The following is a 17,599-nucleotide window of genomic DNA, read 5'->3' on the forward strand; positions in this document are numbered from 1 at the left end:
CTGCTCATTTCCTGTTTGACGTATCATCTTGGTTTCGCCTGTAGAATGAGTTCTGGAGCACTTAGACAAAATCTTTGCAGATTCTGAAACTTCAGAGTGTTTTCTTTCCAAAACTGTCAAGAATATGCATAGTCGAGCATCTTTTCGTGACAAAATATCGCGCTTAAAACGGGAACGTTTTTTATCCAAAAATGAAATAGCGCCCCTAGAGATGCAACTGGTTAACCATTCAGAGTGAATACCTAACCTTAAGATTTAGGAGTTAATGCCTAAATTTAACCCTAACCTTAAACTTAACCTTAACCCCCTAGAGTCGACCCCCAATCTAAGTAATATAATAAAAAAATCCCCATCAAAATCCGTTAGTTTAAGCCACAATGAACAGCCTGATCAACTCTATGCAAAGAAGATGTTTCACGCTGGATCAGGCTGGCTGGTTTTCTGATCCACACCACTACTTTTTTAAAGGTACAGTGCCTTGCGAAAGTATTCGGCCCCCTTGGACTTTGCGACCTTTTGCCACATTTCAGGCTTCAAACATAAAGATATAAAACTGTATTTTTTTTGTGAAGAATCAACAACAAGTGGGACACAATCATGAAGTGGAACGACAATTATTGGATATTTCAAACTTTTTTAACAAATGAAAAACTGAAAAATTGGGCGTGCAAAATTATTCAGCCCCCTTAAGTTAATACTTTGTAGCGCCACCTTTTGCTGCGATTACAGCTGTAAGTCACTTGGGGTATGTCTCTATCAGTTTTGCACATCGAGAGACTGACATTTTTTCCCATTCCTCCTTGCAAAACAGCTCGAGCTCAGTGAGGTTGGATGGAGAGCATTTGTGAACAGCAGTTTTCAGTTCTTTCCACAGATTCTCGATTGGATTCAGGTCTGGACTTTGACTTGGCCATTCTAACACCTGGATATGTTTATTTTTGAACCATTCCATTGTAGATTTTGCTTTATGTTTTGGATCATTGTCTTGTTGGAAGACAAATCTCTGTCCCAGTCTCAGGTCTTTTGCAGACTCCATCAGGTTTTCTTCCTGAATGGTCCTGTATTTGGCTCCATCCATCTTCCCATCAATTTTAACCATCTTCCCTGTCCCTGCTGAAGAAAAGCAGGCCCAAACCATGATGCTGCCACCACCATGTTTGACAGTGGGGTTGGTGTGTTCAGCTGTGTTGCTTTTACGCCAAACATAACGTTTTGCATTGTTGCCAAAAAGTTCAATTTTGGTTTCATCTGACCAGAGCACCTTCTTCCACATGTTTGGTGTGTCTCCCAGGTGGCTTGTGGCAAACTTTAAACGACACTTTTTATGGATATCTTAAGAAATGGCTTTCTTCTTGCCACTCTTCCATAAAGGCCAGATTTGTGCAATATACGACTGATTGTTGTCCTATGGACAGAGTCTCCCACCTCAGCTGTAGATCTCTGCAGTTCATCCAGAGTGATCATGGGCCTCTTGGCTGCATCTCTGATCAGTCTTCTCCTTGTATGAGCTGAAAGTTTAGAGGGACGGCCAGGTCTTGGTAGATTTGCAGTGGTCTGATACTCCTTCCATTTCAATATTATCGCTTGCACAGTGCTCCTTGGGATGTTTAAAGCTTGGGAAATCTTTTTGTATCCAAATCCGGCTTTAAACTTCTTCACAACAGTATCTCGGACCTGCCTGGTGTGTTCCTTGTTCTTCATGATGCTCTCTGCGCTTTTAACGGACCTCTGAGACTATCACAGTGCAGGTGCATTTATACGGAGACTTGATTACACACAGGTGGATTGTATTTATCATCATTAGTCATTTAGGTCAACATTGGATCATTCAGAGATCCTCACTGAACTTCTGGAGAGAGTTTGCTGCACTGAAAGTAAAGGGGCTGAATAATTTTGCACGCCCAATTTTTCAGTTTTTGATTTGTTAAAAAAGTTTGAAATATCCAATAAATGTCGTTCCACTTCATGATTGTGTCCCACTTGTTGTTGATTCTTCACAAAAAAAGACAGTTTTATATCTTTATGTTTGAAGCCTGAAATGTGGAAAAAGGTCGCAAAGTTCAAGGGGGCCGAATCCTTTCCCAAGGCACTGTATCTGTGACCAACAGATGCATATCTGTATTCCCAGTCATGTGAAATCCAGAGACTAGGGATTAATTTATTAATTTCAATTCACTAATTTCCTTATATGAACTGTAACTCAGTAAAATCTTTGAAATTGTTTCATGTTACATTTAGATTTTTGTTCAGAGTATATATTACTCTATAGAATATCTTCCACAAATAATATTGCGATATGTAGCTGTAGTAATTTTTTCCCCCATCACTAGTGCTTTGAGAGACTAGTCAAGGATCATATCACCTCCACCCTACCTGTCACCCTAGACCCACTTCAATTTGCTTACCGCCCCAATAGGTCCACAGACGATGTAATCACCATCACACTGCACACTGCCCTATCCCATCTTGACAAGAGGAATATCTATGTAAGAATGATGTTCATTGACTACAGCTCAGCATTCAACACCATAGTACCTTCCAAACTCATCATTAAGCTTGCAACCCTGGGTCTCGACCCTGCCCTGTGCAACTGGGTCCTGGACTTCCTGACGGGCCGCCCATAGGTGGTGAAGGTAGGAAACAACATCTCCACTCTACTGATCCTTAACACTGGGGCCCCACAAGGGTACGTTCTCAGCTCCCGCCTGTACTCCCTTTTCACCCACGACTACGTGGCCATGCACGCCTCCAACACAATCATCAAGTTTGCAGACAACACAACAGTGGTAGGCATTACCAACAACGACAAGACAGCCTACAGGGAGGACATGAGGGCCCTTGGAGTGTGGTGTCAGGAAAATAACCTCTCACTCAATGTCAGAAAAACAAAAGAGATGATTGTGGACTTGAGGAAACAGCAAAGGGAGCACCCCCCTATCCACATTGACAGGACAGCAGTGGAGAAGGTGGAACGTTTTAAGTTCCTCTGTGTTTATATCACCGACAAACTGAATCACCGACAAACTGAAATGGTCCACACACGCAGACAGGATAGTGAAGAAGGCGTACCGGTACCTCTTCAACCTCAGGAGGCTGAAATAATATGGCTTGTCACCAAAAACCCTCACTAACTTTTACAGGTGCCAATCGAGAGCATCCTGTCGGGCTGTATCACCGCCTGGTACGGAAACTTCACCGTCCACAACCGCAAGGTGGTGGTGCAGTTTGCACAGCTCATCACCGGGTGCAAACTACCTGCCCTCCAGGACACCTGCAACACCCAATGTCACAGGAAGCCAAAAAAGATCATCAAGGACAATTACCACCCGAGCCACTGCCTGTTCACCCCGCTTCCATCCAGAAGGCGAGGTCAGTACAGTTGCATCAAAGCTGGGACAGAGCGATTGAAAAACAGCTTCTATCTCAAGGCCATCAGATTTTTAAACAACCTCCACTAACAAAGAGAGGTAGCTGCCTACCTACAGACTTGATATCATTGTTCACTTTAATAAATGGAACACTAGTCACTTTAATAATGCCACTTTAAGAATGTTTACATATCTCGTATTACTCATCTCACATGTACAGTACATAATGTAGACTGTATCCTTCACTATCTATTCTTTACTATCTATTGCATCTTAGCCGCTCTGTCACTGCTCATCCATATATTTTATATCTATACATTCTTATCTCATTCCTTTACTAGATTGTGTGTATTAGGTTTTGTTGTGGAATTTGTTAGCTATTAGGTTTTGTTGTGGAATTGTTAGATATTACCTGTTAGATACTGCTGCACTGCCGGATCTAGAAGCATAAGCATTTCCCTACAATCACAATAACATCTGCTAACCATGTGTATGTGACTAATAACATTTTATTTTATATGTCATACCGTACAAAGCAAACATCACTGTCCCTTTCATGGTACACGGTTGAATATTGAGAGAGAGGATGTGAAGGTTAGAAATCTCATATCTTTGAAGAAATACAATGTTTAGTGTTCAGCAGTCTTTGTGTATTATATGGTGAGAATAGGGAATAAACACTGGTTATATGGGAAATCTGCCAAGCAAAAGGTTATGCATAATTTATAGTGGATTTGTTTGGTATGGAGAGGTCAATAGAGGCTAAATTGCCTGATTCACACGAGAGAGGAGAGAGAGACAGAGAGAGGGAGGGGGTAGAAAGGGAGGGAAGGAGGGAGCGACAGAAAGAGATAGAAAGACAGAGAGAGGCACCCACAGAGAAGTAGAAGAGAGAGAGAGAGAGCAAGAGAGAGAGATGGGGGATTAAGTGTTATGTGTTGTGTCCTGAGGGGGCATTGGTTTAGCCCAGCTTTATACGTTCTTCATTAACAAGTTAAACATCGAGCTGACACATCTGGGAGTCTGAGTGTGAACAGAAACATCATGTAGCACTGTTCTGTGTGCTTTTCATTATTGCTACGTGTACTGGTATGCTATCTTGTTGTTTCTGCCTGTGTGTCCTCTCATAGGAATTATAATTCAAGGATAGCTAATGACTAGGTCCAGTAGTTTTCCCGGACCTTTTCCCGGGCCATATTATACAGCAATCTCTCAACAGTACATGGCTACATATGAACCTGACCAGGGGAAACTCAGAGGACTACCAATAACTTACATTCTATATATTTATAGTACCAGTCAAAAGTTTGGACACACCTACTCAGTCCAGGGTTTTTCTATATTTTTACTATTTTCTACATTGTAGAATAATAGTGAAGACATCACAACTATAAATAACACATATGGAATCATGTAGTAACCAAATTGTGTTAAATAAATCAAAAACCCTCGAGTGTCCAAACTTTTGACTGGTACTGTATATATTATTCTATTTTCTTCTGATTGTGTAAAGTATGTACAAAGCATTACACATAATGGCTTGATATAGAAAATAAAAAAGCAGAATAGCAAAATGTTTCAATGTTTGGGAAGGAGCAGCCGACGGGGCCTTGGTGTCTGTCTGGTGCAGATGTACTGACGGAGGTCCCAGCAGACCTGAGTTATTATTAAATTATCTCCATCGGCGAAGACTCCTGTTCAGGTTGACATTTCCTCCTCTGGCTTACTGCTTCTTCAGGCTATGTTTGTGCGTGTGTGTTTGGATGGAGGAAATGTCAGAGCACATCTGCAAGTGAACGATATCACTGAAGACCTCCCATCCCGCTCCACATACTTCCCCCAGTGTGCCTGATGGCTCAGACAACACACACACACACACACACACACACACACACACACACACACACACACACACACACACACACACACACACACACACACACACACAGGCATATGCCGTGGGCACTGGCAGACAGGAATGTACAAAAAAAGCCAATTATGCACAAATATGGCACCTACAAAAACACAGTGGTATGCTACATTGTACAAATATTCCAAAGGCTTGAAATGAAACTTTTGGATATTGAACCACTAACATCTATAGTACATTTACATCATTGTAACATAGATGCTGGGAGTCGAGAAGCAGGTGCAGGTGGTAAGCTCCAGCCGCAGGACGACGCCAACCAGAGGGTGATGGCCCCGAGGAAGAGGAGCAGGGGTGAAGATGGAAATCACGGAAGATGTTGGGATCCAGAATGTCCTCCACTGGAACCAACACCGCTCCTTTGGGCCGTACCCCTCCCCGTCCAACAGGTACTGGAGCTGACCCTACGACGTTGGGAGTCCAGTAGGGATCTGACGGCATAGGTGGGAGCTCCCTCGACATCCAAGGGGGGCTGAGGTGTGTTGTAGGGGACAGCGTCAGCCAGGGGACCAGGAACCACCGGCCTGAGAAGAGAGACATGAAAAGAAGGGGAGATACAGTAGTCACTGGGAAGCTGTAACCTATATGTCACCTTGTTGACCCTACAGAGAACATTGAACAGCCCCACAAACCGGCTCTCAGCTTCTTGCAGGGCAGGCAGAGTGGGAGGTTCCTGGTAGAGAGCCAGACACGATCCCCAGGATAGAACACGGGAGTCTCACTGCAGTGGCGGTCTGCCTACTCCTTCTGACAGTAGACGGCACGCTGGAGTCTCACGTGAGCCTTGCGCCACAATTCTTCTGCGCGCCTGAACCACTCAACGGAGACAATGTCCTCCGGAAGGTCACTATGTCAGGAAAACCTGCTGGAATAGTGCATTAGGAGAGCAGTAAGGAGACCAGAGAGAGGGATGAAATGACAGGATTTAGAAAATCTATTCACCAACAGATACCTGGATGTCCAGTGACGACAGCTGTGTGCGCCCAGGTCACCAGCCAATCCCTTATCCCCGTGGGAACGTAGATGCGCTCAGGAGGGCAGGTAGTGGGTGTGGGCTCCCTATCTAGAGCCTGGCAGACCTTCCACTCCGCCTGCCCTACGTCCCAGACCACTCGAGAGGAAGAGATTATGGATGCATCCTGGACAGGAACCTCTACCGAATCGTAAAGACGGGACAAGACATCGGCTTTGGTGTTCTTTGAAACTGGGTGATAGCTCGGTGTGAAGTAAAATCTTATAAAGAACAGGGCCCACCTTGCTTGGTGCAGAATCAGCCTCCTCTCTGTCCGTATGTACTCCAGGTTCCGATGGTCGATAAGGATGGCGAATGGGTCCGTGGTGCCCTCCAGCCAGTGTCTCCACTCCTCTAATGCAAATTTCACCGCCAGGAGCTCTTGGTCTCCGACGTCGTAATTCCTCTCTGCAGCGGACAGTTTCTTAGAGTAATACGCACACAGATACAATTTCTGTGGATTACCTTGTTGTTGAGACAGAACTGCCCCCACCCCCACCTCTGATGCATCCACCTCCACCACAAAGGTTATCGTGGGATCTGTGTGTTTAAGCAATGGGGCGGAGGTGAAATGTCCCTTCAGTAGGCGGAAGACCTCGCCAGCTGCTGAACTCCAATCTATGGGGACCATGCTTGAGGAGAGAGGTGAGAGGAGCTGCGATGGAGCTGAAGTTCATGATGAAACGGCGGTAGAAGTTGACAAACCCCAAAAACCATTGTAACCCCTTTATGGTGGTTGGGACTGGCCATCACCTGACCGCATCTACCTTCTTGATGTCCATCTTCACTCCTTGCGGGCTGATTTGGTAGCCAAGGAAGGAAACAGCCTCCTGATGAAACTGGCACTTCTCAGCCTTGACAAACAGGTGGTTAGCCAGGACTACTCGGACGTGAGTGATGTGTAGACCAAGGTAGCCGAGTAGACCAGGATGTCATCGATATAGGACCACCTGGCGTCCGAGCATGTCCCGGAACCCCTCGTTGACGAAGCATTGGCTAAGCCACATGGCATCTCCAAGTATTCGTAGTAACCAGACATCGTGCTATAAGCTGTCTTCCATTCATCCTCCTCCTTCCATTCATCCTCTGAGATTGTATGCACTCCGCAGGTCCAATTTGGTAAAGAACCAGGCCCCATGGAGCTATTCGATGGCTGCCGGCACCAATGGGAGAGGGTAACGGTACTTGGTGGTGATTTTATTGAGTCCTCTGTAATCAATACATGGGCATAAGAGAAGTGGAAGACACCTGCTGACGCAAGTGAAGTGGACATGCGAATTAAAACTTGTTGCAGCGCCTCATGGATGTACTCCTCCATGGCCTGCGTTTCAGCCACCAACAGAGGTTAGATGCGTCTGCGTGGGGGCGCAGAGCCTGCAAGCAGGTCAATGGTGCAGTCCCAGGGGTGATGAGGAGTTAGACAGATGGCGCGGGTTTTGGAAATATACCTCCGTATACCTCCGGGATGTTGGGCTGAAGGGAAACCACGGGACTCTCAACCGACGTGGAACCACAAAGGACAGGGAAGCAGGACCTCCGGCTTTCGGGTACCCAGTCTGTGATTTTCATCCTCGGCCTCCCTTGGCTTCTACGCCAGAACCCTTACATCTCATGGTCGAGGATGAAAATCATGATCTTGTGAGTAGATCTGACAATCAAACTGTATGCAATAGCCTACATTTTGCAGTATTCCCTTATTTGCACACATGGTATCGCCATACAGTATTTCATATCCTTGATATCAATAATAATAAAATATTTATTAAGATCCTAAGTTGTCACACACACAAGTTTAGCCGTTTAGGCGTTTAGCCCATAGGAAAGGAGTGGGGACTGGCAATAGGGCCCAACGTGTTTGTAAATGACTGTGAAATTTAGACACACTACATTTACTTAAAATGGTCTTTGAGCTGTCATTGCTGAGCAGGGGCCTGCTGACAATGCTAATGTGGGAGAGCAGCTGGTAGGCAGAAGGTCAGGACTGGGGACTGAGAGTGACTGAGGGTGAGGATGATGGTGAGGAGTGGTTGGAGGCTTGGGCATGGATTCAGAAAAGGGGACAACTAAGAGATGTGTGTATTTAAGTCAGTGTGTGTGTATGATGTAGAAAGACACAGATAACAGAAAGACAGAGAGAGCCATGACATCTTGAAACATTACTTTTGGTGGTACACCATCAGCAGCACTCCAGATGTAGACTTTAACTGCTGATTCTGGCCCTATCGGCTATAAAATATGGTTTCCGAGCTATAATCATGTGAGCAGATCTAGCATCAGTACAGAGACTCCTGCTGTATCCATCCCCATCCTATCCCAGGCTTTGGTAGATGAGCATTTCCATGTCCTACCTCTCTCCTTCCTGCCAGCCAGAGCATCACCTCTTCTCTCTGTTAGCCAGGATTTATCACCTCAGACCTATTTGGCTTGTTGACATGTGTGATGTACCATTTCACTGAGATAGTGTCCCACCGTGGGTGTAATGATGTTATTCCTCCGTTTATCACCGCCACATGAACTCACCCACAGATACCTTCCCTCAATCAAATTACATCTACTGGGCTGGGAAGGGAGGAGTGTTTTTATTTCATAACACAGCTTGCCCTGGTTACATGGTATACTGTATAGGCCAATACTGCTGGTAGTTCACATCGAAGGGACAGCAGTGGAGAAGGCAGTAAGTTTTAAGTTCCTGGGCGTACACATCACAGACAAACTGAAATGGTCCACCCACACAGACAGTGTGGTGAAGAAGGTGCAACAGTGCCTCTTCAACCTCAGGTGGCTGAAGAAATTTGGCTTGTCACACCAAAATCTTGACCAACTTTTAAAGATGCACAATCGAGAGCATCCTGTTGGACTGTATCCGCCTGCTACGGCAAACTACCTGCCATCCTATGACACCTACAGCACCCGATGTCACAGGAAGGCCAAAAAGATCATTAAGGACAACAACCACCTGAGCCACTGCCTGTTCTCACCACTATCATCCAGAAGGCGAGGTCAATACAGGTGCATCAAAGCTGGGACCAAGAGATAGAAAAACAGCTTCGAGGCCATCAGACTGTTAAACAACAATCACTAACTCAGAGAGGCTGCTGCCTACATTGAGACCCAATCACTGGACACTTTAATAAATGGATCACTAGTCACTTTACAATGCCACTTTAAATAATGCCACTTTAATCATGTTTACATATGTTACATTACTCATATCAAATGTATGTACTGTATTTTATACCATCAATTGCACCTTGCCTATGTCGCTCGGCCATCGCTCATCCATATACGATATGTACATATTCTCATTCACCACATTAGATTTGTGTGTATTAGGTAGTTGTTGGGGAATTGTTAGATTACTTGTTAGATATTACTGCACTGTCAGAACTAGAGGAACAAGCATTTCTCTACACTCACATTAACATCTGCTAACCACGTGTATGTGACCAATAAAATTAGACTTGATTTTATAGACAGAAAGAAGGAAAGATAGTGTAACAGGAATGCCAGGAGATAGAGAGTAGAATGAATGGAGGGTGAATCTGATTCAAATGTTGTCAGATGGCTCATTGAGCTGCTAGTGGTGTGTGGTGTGTGTTGTGCCTGTGTGCGTGCGTGCTTGCAGGTGGTGTGTTAGTGGTGTACTAAATGAGATAAACCATGTGTAGAAGTGCCTTGTAATTTAATCCCATGGTCGAATGTTAGCGGAGCAGGGCCCCTTCATCTCGTTGTATCCTAGATTGGATTATTCATTGGGGCTTACAGGCTATCACAATCATTGTGAGCCTTCCAAACAACCGAGAAGGACCTACAATATTACCATGTCCGTGTAACAAATGGCACCCTTTTCCATAGTGCTCTGATCAAAAGTAGTGCAATGTATAGGGAATAGGTTGATATTTGGGATGCAAACCACATTAACCAGACTCCACAATATGTCTTTATCAATTGAGGGTTGTCTGTCTTGGCGAGTCCTTCAGAAAGACTCCCAACATGTTTCCATTTCACCTGCAGTGAATGGACACTTTCTCTTTTTTTCCTTTCTTCCAAGGGCTGAGCTCGATGACTTTTTCTCCTGAAATGTATCCACCAAGAACTGCACCTCAGCATTTTGTATGGGATTGATTGATCTGTCTATGACTGCAAGTGGCTGGCAGGGGCCCTAAATGTAGAGGGTAGTGAGTACAGCCCAGTACATCACTGGGGCTAAGCATCCAGGATCTCTATACCAGGCAGTGTCAGAGGAAGGCCCTAAAAATGGTCAAAGACTCCAGCCACCCTAGTCATAGACTGCACGGCAAGCCGTACCGGAGCGCGAAGTCTAGGTCCAAAATACTTCTTAACTGCTTCTACCCCGAAGTCATAAGACTCCTGAACAGCTAATCAAATGGCTACCCAGACTATTTGCCTTGCGCTTCTACCCCTTTACGCTTCTGCTACTCTCTGTTTATTATATATGCATAGTCACTCTAATTAGTGTTACTAATAGACATATAAACATAGATAAGGAAAATATAACAGTAATAAATAATTAAAGAGCAGCAGTAAAATAGCAATAGCGAGGCTATATACAGGGGGTACTGGTACAGAGTCAATGTGCGGGGGCACCAGTTAGTCGAGGTAATTGAGGTAATATGTACATGTAGGTAGAGTTAAGGGATAGGCGTCCCGTCAATGGGACAGTTGTATATCATGCAGTGCCTTGTGTCACGATCACAGATTTTAGAGAAACAACAAATGTCGGTACATATAAGTGTCTTATATGGGCTGAAAGCTTAAATTCTTGTTAATATAACTGCACTGTCCAATTTACAGTAGCTATTACTCCGAAAAAAAAATGCCATGCTATTGTTTGAGGAGAGCTCCTAACAACAAAACACTTTTTTCACCACGATAGGTTTGATAAATTCACCTCTGAAGGTGAAATGTGTACTTACATTCTAAAATCTTGCTATGATTTATCATCCGAAGGGTCCCAGAGATAACATGAAGTGTTGTTTTGTTAGATAAAATCATTTTTCATATCTTAAAAAGGCCCATATAGCATGCACGATCGATTTTGCATTTCCACACATTCAATTTGCAAAGAAAGGAATCTGTGACAATCTAACCCTGAACAGTCAAATCATGTTCATATGTATTCCTCAGAGATCCTAGAACGTAACCAGACTTCACTTTATCATTAGGGGTGTAATATATCCTATATCTGAGAGCAACGCCTTCATGGCACGCTGATGACGCGGGCGGTCTTCACTTGAACGACTCTGACTTTGTCAAATAAGCACCAATCGGGGCCAAACAAAGCTAGCTAGATAACCAATTAGCTGGACTTTACGGGAATGTCTGGAAACCCTGTATCTGTCATAAAATGTAGCTACTAACCTTGTGCGATTGCATGCCTTTTCCTTTTGGACAAGAATTATAAGAATATTCAGAGTTATGAAGTTATGCAAATGTTGATCTTATATAATGGCTGCCAATACTGGAAAAGCTAAATCAAAGTATACATATTTTATGATATTCTTGCAGAAAAATGTAATATGAATGCAAATGTCTCCTTCACGATTTGCCCTAATGTACCTGGGGGACTTCACACTAAATGTCATGTAGTTCGCTCATACTTCAAGTTATCCGTCTGAAACTTTGCACACACACTGCTGCCATCTGTGGACACCATCGGAATTACAACCACGGTAGTAGACGGTAGTACAACGGTAGTAGAAATAACGGTTGTTTTTTATTTTCTTCTACCAGATCTATTGTGTTATTCTCCTACATTCAATTCACATTTCCACAAACTTCAAAGTGTTTCCTTTCAAATGGTACCAAGAACATGCATATCCTTCCTTCAGGGCCTGACTCCAGGCAGTTAAGTTTGGTATGTCATTTTAGGCGAAAATTGAAAAAAAGAGGGCTATCCCTAAAAAGTTGGGCTTGTAAGTAAGCATTTCACTGTAAGGTCTACAACTGTTGTATTCGGGGGCATGTGACAAATACAATTTGATTTGAATGTGAATGTGCGTGTGAGTGTGTGTGTGTGCATGTGTGTGTATTCTTGTGCATGCGAGCGAGTGTGCATGGATGTGAATGTGAAGCAAGAGAAGCCTGTCCTGGGGCATAATTGATTGCTCTTGTGTGGTCATTGTGTGAACAACCACAGCACAGGGAGCGAAAGTGACACGACGCAATGTGAAAGCAGGCCTAAAGCAGATCCCATTGAGCCTTGATTACTGTTGCTCTACATTTCTCTATTAGATCCAACGTTAGGACTGATTAGGCCTTTTGTCTGAAGGCGTGTTATGTTACGACACTCCTGAGTTGATTGTTGAGCTGTGTTCAAGTGTTCTTTGTGTTTATACAATTAGCTTATTTAATTAAATCGAATGCAGAATGTGGCAATGAGAATCATCAGTGTTTTGCAATGTTTCATCTTAGAATGACATTCATCATTATAAAGCTTCACAGAACATATTTTTTTAGAGTACATTTGTTTAATCTAGTCTCATGAGTAGGAGGGAACTGCTTCTATGATCTATGCTCGATTCTAATATATATTCAAGGTGACCTCAGTAAGTTATAGGCACACAGCAAATTCTCCAGTGTTAACTTAAAGTAACACTGAACAGTTATTCTGAAAAGTACTTTTTCTCTCATGACTAACTACCAGGATGTTTCAAAATACATTCTGAGTGGGCAGGGAGCTTATATTCATGAGCTCGCCTTGACTGACAGCTTTTTGAAAAGCCTATGTCAAGCAACTTGGATGCAGTGAGCAGTGTTGCAGTAAAATCATCTCAAAAATCATCTCAAGCAAATTTGGTGACAAGCAATATTGAAATTGCATCAATTCTCTCTCTAATAAATATATATATATATATATATATATATATATATATATATATATATATATACACACTGCTCCAAAAAAATAAAGGGAACACTAAAATAACACATCCTAGATCTGAATGAATGAAATATTCTTATTAAATACTTTTTTCTTTACATAGTTGAATGTGCTGACAACAAAATCCCACAAAAATTATCAATGGAAATCAAATTTATCAAACCATAGAGGTCTGGATTTGGAGTCACACTCAAAATTAAAGTGGAAAACCACACTACAGGCTGATCCAACTTTGATGTAATGTCCTTAAAACAAGTCAAAATGAGGCTCAGTAGTGTGTGTGGCCTCCACGTGCCTGTATGACCTCCCTACAATGCCTGGGCATGCTCCTGATGAGGTGGCGGATGGTCTCCTGAGGGATCTCCTCCCAGACCTGGACTAAAGCATCCGCCAACTCCTGGACAGTCTGTGGTGGATGGAGCGAGACATGATGTCCCAGATGTGCTCAATTGGATTCAGGTCTGGGGAACGGGCGGGCCAGTCCATAGCATCAATGCCTTCCTCTTGCAGGAACTGCTGACACACTCCAGCCACATGAGGTCTAGCATTGTCTTGCATTAGGAGGAACCCAGGGCCAACCGCACCAGCATATGGTCTCACAAGGGGTCTGAGGATCTCATCTCGGTACCCAATGGTAGTCAGGCTACCTCTGGCGAGCACATGGAGGCCCCCCAAAGAAATGTGTGCGGCCCCCCAAAGAAATGGCACCCCACACCATGACTGACCCACCGCCAAACCGGTCATGCTGGAGGATGTTGCAGGCAGCAGAACGTTCTCCACGTCGTCTCCAGACTCGCACCGGTGCTAGTTAGTGCTACTTTGACCACCAGAGGGCATCTTTGAGAAGCATTTGATAGCCTTCAATAGTGGCTGTACTAGAGAATACAAATAAATTGTAAGAACATTGTGTATGGGAATGATTTTAAGAAATGTTTCTTAATTCATTTGATTATTATTATGGTTTTCAATTCCAAGAAAAAGGAAAAACCATTAGGATGGAACGGAAAACATTTAGCTAAATAATCCCCATGTCGTGCGGGCACACAGGAAACCGGGCTTCAATTCCCTGATGGGGAGGAAGGAGTAGGCTGTCTTTGTAAATAAATATTTGATAAATAAGAATTTGATCTTAACTGATTCCATATGTGTTATTTCATATTTGCGATGTATTCTACAATGTAGAAAATAGTAAAAATTAAGAAAACCCTGGAATGAGTAGGTGTGTCCAAACTTTTGAGGCCATCATGACGTTTTGGCTAGAGAAATTGACGATACTACATTGCAACAAATACACTGATCATCTCAGCAAGTTTTTTTTTTACCCGTGGTCATGGAGCTGGGTGGAAGTGCAACTAAAATGTAGTAACCATCTGCATTTTGAATGTATTTTTTCTAGTTATTTTATTAAAGAAAGTATAAAGATGTTCATGAAGAAATAGTGTACTGCTGTGTCAAGTTAGAAATGTAACACTTCAGAGTACTTACACATCGAATACATCGCAGGTAGGGGGATGTTCACACGGGATGTTCACACCTACAGTAGCCAGGCTATAAAGAGTCTATTGTCCTGCTAATCGGGCTACAAGTTTTTGAAAACCTGTTTTCAAAATGTCACCAGCTGTCCATCACTACTGTAAATAAAAACACGGCATCTTGTTTACATCTTGTTTACATTCTTTATTGTAACCACAGTGTCACAAATCATTTGTATCTACCTTTCTAATTACTTTCAGAGTTTGGGATTAATTTGATTAATTTTATGGTGTTCATATTCCAAGAAAAACGAAAAACCCTCTGGGTTTCCATTCGGATGGAACGAAAAATATGGCACTGTACAACGTGACGGTCGGGAGTAGGCTACACAGTACTGGGCTAGTTAAAGAGCTTAAGAATATCCGTGTTGTGCGCAGTGACCGGGGTTCAATTCCCTGATGGGGGAGGAAGGAGTAGGTTGTCCTTGTAAATAAGAATTTGTTCTTAACTGACTTGTCTAGTTAAATAAAGGTTACACTAAGAGCATAACGTTTCTACACTATAATTTTAGTCGGAGATTCTGTCAAAATAATACATCCAATTGATTTATTACCCTCCATTGACACCAATATATACCTTAATTATGCATGTAAAGTAATCAATAAGTTCTAGTATGGCAACATGAATAAGTGTATTTCAAGCTAGAATCCAACAATGGGAATATTTTACTCTCCACAGAATAAAACTGACACACTCACACTCAACACTGGTTATTAGCAGGTTATTAACACCAATACTGGGGTTCTTTTATACCACTGCGTGTTCATTTAACATTTGAATCAACACGAGAATTATTCAACTGAAAAATGAACACTAGATAACACTGGCCAATTTGCTGTGTATGGATCAAAACATATGTATCTTTCTTGCGAATGGTTTATTACTAGATCTGAATAGCATAGGTGTCATGACAGAATATGGCAATATATTTCAGTGTAACAATTCACCCTCTGTGTTTTGTTTGTCTCCCATTGCTTCACAATCTCATTTAGAGATGGAAAATAAATATCTCCCTCTATAGATGTCTCTCCCTCTTTCCCTCTCCCTAACTCTTTCTCTCTCTGAAGGCCAGTTGAGGGTGCCATTTGTCTGAAGGTGTGCAGGTGTGGGATTAGTGTGTCCTTCTTTTTAAAATTAAGTCCTTACGCCAAAGAGCCTACCTCAAATACAACGCTCTGTGATTAGACAGACAGTTTGGTTGGTTTCAGAAGAAGTGTTTATTATTAGTCCATACTCTATCTGTTGATTAGTCCACAGTCAAGCTGGATAAGGATGCCCATGAACATGTTTCAGAAGTGCGTAATCACAAACGTTGACAAGCCCAGACAAGGCTCATGTAGAAAAAGAAAAATTAGTGATACTATTTTGGATGTACAGAAGTAGGATCTTCATTTGAGCCACTTTGCTAAAGCAGAAGATAATCCTGCAGAAACAAGAAATGTTAATTATTATGTGGATTATAATTTATAAACATTTTTGTAGGGGTTGAGAAATTTGTTGAAAATCAGGTCTGAAATTTCCATGTTGAAATTACAAACTTCAGAAACCTTTTTTTAACCTCAAATACACTGCAGGAAAGTTTTCATGTAACAGGGTGATAAAATTAAGATCATACATCTGTAGGGTGAGCGAGTCAGGCGGATTTCAGTAACGCATAATATTTGATCGTATTCTGGCTCTGTGTGCTAACTATTTAATAGTTAATATGATCTTGCCATATATCCAGAAGGATACTATTTGTAGTGCCTCAATCAATTGAGTTTAAAGAACCAAAATAGCATCTGAAAATAATATAAATACCTGCTTATTGTTTTAAACACTGAGACTGTGTTTTGACCCTTCCGAATGAGGTTAACCATGTCTCTCTATTTCTCCCTTTCCATCATCCTCTCTCCCTCCCTCCCTCCCTCATTCCGCAGCTAGTATCGTTCGGACGAAACAGTGGTGTGAGATGGTCCCATGTTTGGAAGATGAGGGCTGTGACCTGTTAATCAATAAATCTGGATGGACTTGTACACAACCAGGAGGCAGAGTCAAAACCACTACAGTGAGTTTTATTTACAGAATGTATATTCTTTCTCACTATGTTTGAAAGCACATTGTGGGGGTAACTCCTTGGAATTAGAATGACCAGAATGTTAACTTGAATAGGTATGTAAATTGTAGTCATTCTAATTCCATCAACCACCAATGTGTAGCCTCAACCCAGTGTGAACCTTTTCTCACTCACTCACTAACCACACCACAAGCCATGACTTGGCTCCCAATTCAGTTTAGATACCGACAGTTCCACAGTTCCATCCCAGAATTAGCTACACTAACTGGCAGCAGACAGCAGAACGCTCATATTAATGAATCCAACCCCATCCACGTACAACTAAGCAAGCATACTTAATACTCCGCTCCCTCCTACTTCTCCCCAACAACACAGTGGTTTGTTTCCCTGTTCATCGCTCGCAATTAGTTTGAATTAAGGTTCCCTCTTAAACCTAATGACTGGAGCAGATGGAGTCTTCACGGCAGGCATTTTGGGGAGAAAAATAGCCTCCCTCCCTCGCTTCACTCACGCACACACTGTAAGACTTTAAGTAATTTCAACAGTAAAACACTGTAAAATTACAGTAAAATACCTTAAATGTGTTTTTACAGAATTGATGCTCTAGATTGCACTGCATAATGGTTAAAATGCTGAAAAATAATAATTGTTGTAATGATTAGGCTTTGCTGTACCACAGCCTCTCAGTGCCATAGTGAATAAACACACATATTCGTAACCATTATGTTGGCAACCATTATTATAGAGAAAACAGCTTGTTTCTAGCCCAAACAGCTCAAAAGATATGACCCATACTACA

General features: G+C 42.6%; 1 protein-coding gene across 1 annotated transcript in view; it reads left to right on the top strand.

The window, feature by feature from the left end:
* LOC110500285 (chemokine-like protein TAFA-5) overlaps positions 1-17,599 on the top strand; it is a 98,598-nt gene that overhangs the window by 64,473 nt on the left and 16,526 nt on the right. The window contains exon 3 of the mRNA XM_090214319.1: positions 16,664-16,791. Within this exon, the coding sequence (XP_090070445.1) occupies positions 16,664-16,791 (128 nt within the window). The remainder of the gene's footprint in view (positions 1-16,663; positions 16,792-17,599) is intronic.

This window comes from Oncorhynchus mykiss, chromosome 21, assembly GCF_057628025.1.
Source record: "Oncorhynchus mykiss isolate SJ-2025 chromosome 21, ASM5762802v1, whole genome shotgun sequence".
NCBI classification, from domain to species: domain Eukaryota; kingdom Metazoa; phylum Chordata; class Actinopteri; order Salmoniformes; family Salmonidae; genus Oncorhynchus; species Oncorhynchus mykiss.